This window comes from Mytilus trossulus, chromosome 10, assembly GCF_036588685.1.
Source record: "Mytilus trossulus isolate FHL-02 chromosome 10, PNRI_Mtr1.1.1.hap1, whole genome shotgun sequence".
Classification (NCBI taxonomy): domain Eukaryota; kingdom Metazoa; phylum Mollusca; class Bivalvia; order Mytilida; family Mytilidae; genus Mytilus; species Mytilus trossulus.
This window is the reverse complement of record NC_086382.1, coordinates 4964634-4969370: the sequence shown is the minus strand read 5'-3', so window position 1 is coordinate 4969370 and position 4737 is coordinate 4964634. Positions and strand designations below refer to the sequence as shown.

Below are 4737 nucleotides of genomic sequence, written 5' to 3'. Positions count from 1 at the left end.
GATGTGTTTTAGCCTGCTCTCATATAAAATTATATGAATCCTTTGTTGATTTTTTATGAAAAAAAACCAATACCACGCTCCAAGGAAATCATTAGCATGATTAGGGGATATATAGTGACAATTTATAAATAAAAGTTATACGACTTTTGTCAAAATCCGGTTATCCTGTACACAATGCTCTTTCAGAAATACTGAACTAGATATACAATCCACAGAGCGTGAAATAAGCACAAGCTACATATCAATTCCAATAAATAATTAAATATTTATTCCAAAAATAAACATATATGTAAGAAATGCCATTTCTTTAGTCTTAAATGAAGCAGAAAACGTTCTTAGCACTTTCTACACGTAACATGTCTTTGCATATTGAATGTCTTGAATTCATTAAAATATTCCAGTGTCACGCAAAAAGTATTGTTTTTAAATTTAAAATGTCACTCAAAACTAAACGTCTCGGTATTTGAAATATTTCCTGTAAGTTTATAGACCAAATCGGAATTTTATTTTGTTCTGCTTCTTCAAACTAAGACATTGAATAGTTCATTAACAAATGATGAATACAAACTCAGCGAGGAAACGAGATTAAATCTCTAAAAAAGTTTACACAAAAAATACCACAATGTCGTATATGAGAACGTCTCTGGTAAAAAAATGTCTGCACCAAAAATCCACAATGTAGCGTAACATAGTCAAAATGGTCCATAAACTGGTTCTTCCAGATATAAAGAAACAATCCCATCCATTCAACGAGACTTGTCGATCCATCTGCGAAAACAAATTATGACACAACAGTGTAAAAAGTTCAAGTAAAACGGTAAATTGCTAAAGTTATATATAAAACAAGTAAAAGGCAAATATATTTATATATACGCGCGGAGTATTAACAGAATAAAAGTTCTAAGCAGTTTAGTTCCATATACTCTGTTTTGCTCTAACATTGAAGGCTTCATTAAGCGGTCGTATAAAATGAAAGTCGTACGCCTTGCAGTAAGGACACGCAATCATCCTACTGTATTGACTATAAAATGTCAGACCAGTGTTGACATCTACAACTGCTCGACGACACTGCTTGCATGTTAGCCGCTTCTGACAGCACGGTGTAGCAGCAAATATATCGTAAGTATACATAGTTCCAAGTTGTAGTGCGCTCCCGTCCCATGGGCATTTGCATGATGCACACCGAATATCTGATCCCTTTTCAAGGCACTGTACGCAGACGGCGTTGATAAACTGCAGACGACCATCGGAGATGACTTGTACTACTCCATCGCCGTAAGCCTGAGGTGACAAGAAGAATGTTCCGTCAATCATAGGGTACCTATCAAAAACTGGTAACCCGCTCTTACATATAACACAGCTCAGCGAGCAAACCTTGTACGATGTCAAGTGAGAGAGTATAAAGTTCCTTGTATCATCCGTACCATCATCGTCCATCTTGATATGGTATGGATTCTGTTTATGCCTTGGTAGAAAGGTGAAGGCTGATAGATCTTGGCGGCGTCGAAATGAAGTGTTTGCGTTAAACGAGTGGACATCTATGGTTTTCGGGCTTTTCGGGAAAGCTGGTGGGTTCATGTTTCCGTTAACAATAGGAGATGACGGCGTCGGTGACGACGAGGATCCAATAGAACCAGAAGAACGCGGTAGGCTGCCACTGCTACTGACGCTGTCAGTGCGCGAACGCTGTGTAGAAAATATATGGTTCGTGTTGCTGACATGATGATTGTTGTAAGACGTGTTGTTATTGTTGTTGTTTACGTTTGTTGTGTTGATAGGTGCACTGTGAATGTGGTTGTTGTTGTGGGGTATAGAGGTAGAAGCATGACCCCCTTTCCCATTACTCACCACAGGAGCCGGTTTATCGTTCTTCTTCTTCGGTTTCTTTTTGTTTTTGTTGTCGACAACAGCAACTTGTGGTTTTGGGAAATAATCCAGATCCTTCCGTATATGTCCTCTGCCACATTTACAATCGCAAGCCTTGAATGCTAGGTCGTAGCCTTTCTTTGTCCACAAATTTTGCAAGCGTTGTTTTTCGCTCCAGCTTCTAGCGCGTCCACATGAGCGTAGATAAGACAGAACCGTTTCTTCCCATTCCTCGAAACAATCCTTGTGCATCCACTTACTAAAGTCGCATGCTTCATTGTTGCAGAACACTTTCACAGACTTTTCAGGCTCTTTTGGATTAATCAAATCCTCAGGTGAAGTGCAGGTTAGAGGTACACAACATTTGACAAGTTTGGGACCAGCTCTGTTGTCATTCACTTCAACAACAGGCGCCCTCGTTTCTGCGGCGGCTTGTACATTGTTATTTTCCACATCTTTTTTAACAACATTCTGCAACTGCACCTTTTGGTGTTTGCGGTGCGGCATATTCCTACAAATCCACACAATTCAAATGTTCAATCACTAAATATAGTCACAGTATACTCTGTATTTACCGGTTAGTTTTAAACGTGCTAAAAGTAATGCCGGCTATTACATCCAGTTTATTATTGTTGACAATAATGTGGAACTGCCTACTTTCGTTTAGAACAATGGTTATGATTGGTTAGAAATACGGTCAGGAATTATGATTGGTTGAATGAATAATCTATGACCTTAGACGCAAGATTGATTATTTTGTTAGAAGTACAAGCATTAATGGTGTATTTTTATTTCTACGCGTTTGTCATAAATAGGTCGAGGCCGTTTGTAATCTTAGCCGGTATTTTTCAATAACAATTTTATATTTAAACATCTTTGCTATCAATAGTAACGTTCATAGTATAATTTTAATTTAGAATGAATCTGGGTTAGGCTTGGAGAAATAAATGCAATATTGGGGAAAAAATAAAATAGAAAGTAAATCGATTGTGCGCGGAGGCATGCAACTTAAAAAAATATATTTGTAAACAGCTTGCTGAGGTTACGCACTTTAACAAAGGCTTCTTCATATTTTATTGATAAACATCAAACTAGTGAACAACGAGAGGCCTAGCTATTATGATATTAGCTGATGATAAACGTACATTGTTTAAACGCATATTTCCCCGACATATTTCACGATTTTAGGATTTTATGCGTATAAAATAGTAAAAAGCAAAATGCTTTTGCCTAACTAAAAATATTTTACACACTGCAAAACTTTTTAAACCACTCAACTACATGAAAATCGACACAAACAAATTGTATATGACTGATAAACAAGCAAACATTCCGACTGGACACAAACATGCATACTGAGATCTACAAGTGCAAACGCGGGTGAAATATAACAACTGATAGTTTGCCAAAATTCTTAATTATGCAATCTAAACAAAACACTTTAACGAAACATCATGAATATTTAAAGTGCAGACGCAGCTGTTATTGAAAATCGATCAAACGTTATTATGTAACACCAAGATTGATGTCACCCAGGAACGCTGAAATTAAAAGACAATTTGTTAGAGGTGGGAGGTGTCAAATTATAGGGCATAATCGTCGGTAAAATATTCACGGAGGCGCTAAAAGGTATCAATTCGTATAAGATACGATCGAGTTCTGCTGTGGCACATTAAAAAAAAAAACAAGGAAAAAATGGGGGGGATTGGAAAATATACCATTTTCTTTTAGCATGGAAGGATGGGCCATTTAATTGAGTTTTTATGACATAACGAAATGAAACTATAATATGTGTCTATTTTGTCAAACAATATATAGTAGGGGTATTCAATTTCTCAACTGCTGACTCTACCAAAAAAAGAATTGGAGCCCTCCCCCTCGAAGATATAACCGGCACATATAATCGTACATGTACGTTGCTATTTTGGATTGGTAATGTGAGAGATGTGAATAAATGACTGATAGGGAAGCTGGCGAGCCTACTTATTTAAACGTTACTTTGTTACAGCAGGGATTATTTTTCCTTAACTCGTTGAGCGAAAGCTAGTGTAACTTAAGTCTGGTTGTTCTTTATTTTGATAAATTTCTTTTCTTATTTGAATTCAATGCTGCCTTGACATTGAAAAAGAGCCGAATAACTACTGTCAACCCTAGATCATTAAAAGACAAAACAAATACAAAAAGGCATTGTCTTTTTTTGCGGTAAACAGTTAACATTTCCGTTCTAAACTTGTTTACAATACATAAAAATCGGTATAAATGAGTCATTCGAAAAACTCTAATCAATGAACCAAGGGAATTAAATGTATTTTCTATGTTGACTAAACATGGTAAATGGTCTGTTCTAAAATTATCCCGCTGTATTGATTTCTTTTTATTCAAAATGAAAAGAAATGTCTGATAGCGTCGTTACGGGGTACAAGACTCTTAGCGCTTACTTCATTAATTGAACCTATATATAACTCAAGCAAAATAAAGAAATAAGATGCGTTTTATGTATTCCCAATAAATTAAATTTCCTGTGCCTTGATTCTGATTAAAAGTATACCGTGACCTAGTCACATAACTGACCGAAGAAATAGATATTTCCGACATCATTAACAATATTGGATTTGTTTTTTACATTGATCTTTTCAGACGGTTAATTATTATTTTTTTGTAATAAAGATCGTTTATTTTTGTATCAAAGTACATCAAGAGAATCAGGTATTGAGATTGTTACTTAGGTTCAAATAATAGAAACCCATTAAAACAAGAAAAGTCCATTCTTAAAAAAAACATTAGATTAAAAGACAGCTGTACGAAAATATATTAAACAGTCTTCCTTTATCCCTGTTTTGGAAGAGGACTTTTAGATACGGATGCGCTAGT

General features: G+C 35.8%; 1 protein-coding gene across 1 annotated transcript; it reads right to left on the bottom strand.

Annotated features, from left to right (window-relative positions):
- Window positions 1-253: 253 nt before the first annotated feature.
- On the bottom strand, window positions 254-2520 carry LOC134686747 (headcase protein-like). Its single transcript, XM_063546471.1, has one exon. The coding sequence runs from the start codon at window positions 2371-2373 to the stop codon at window positions 910-912; it is 1464 nt and encodes a 487-aa protein (XP_063402541.1). The 5' UTR covers window positions 2374-2520; the 3' UTR covers window positions 254-909.
- Window positions 2521-4737: the final 2217 nt, after the last annotated feature.

What these genes read in the sequence shown, in the direction of transcription:
- LOC134686747 (XM_063546471.1), bottom strand. Translation starts at nt 2,373, where the DNA reads ATGCCGCACCGCAAACACCAAAAGGTGCAGTTGCAGAATGTTGTTAAA.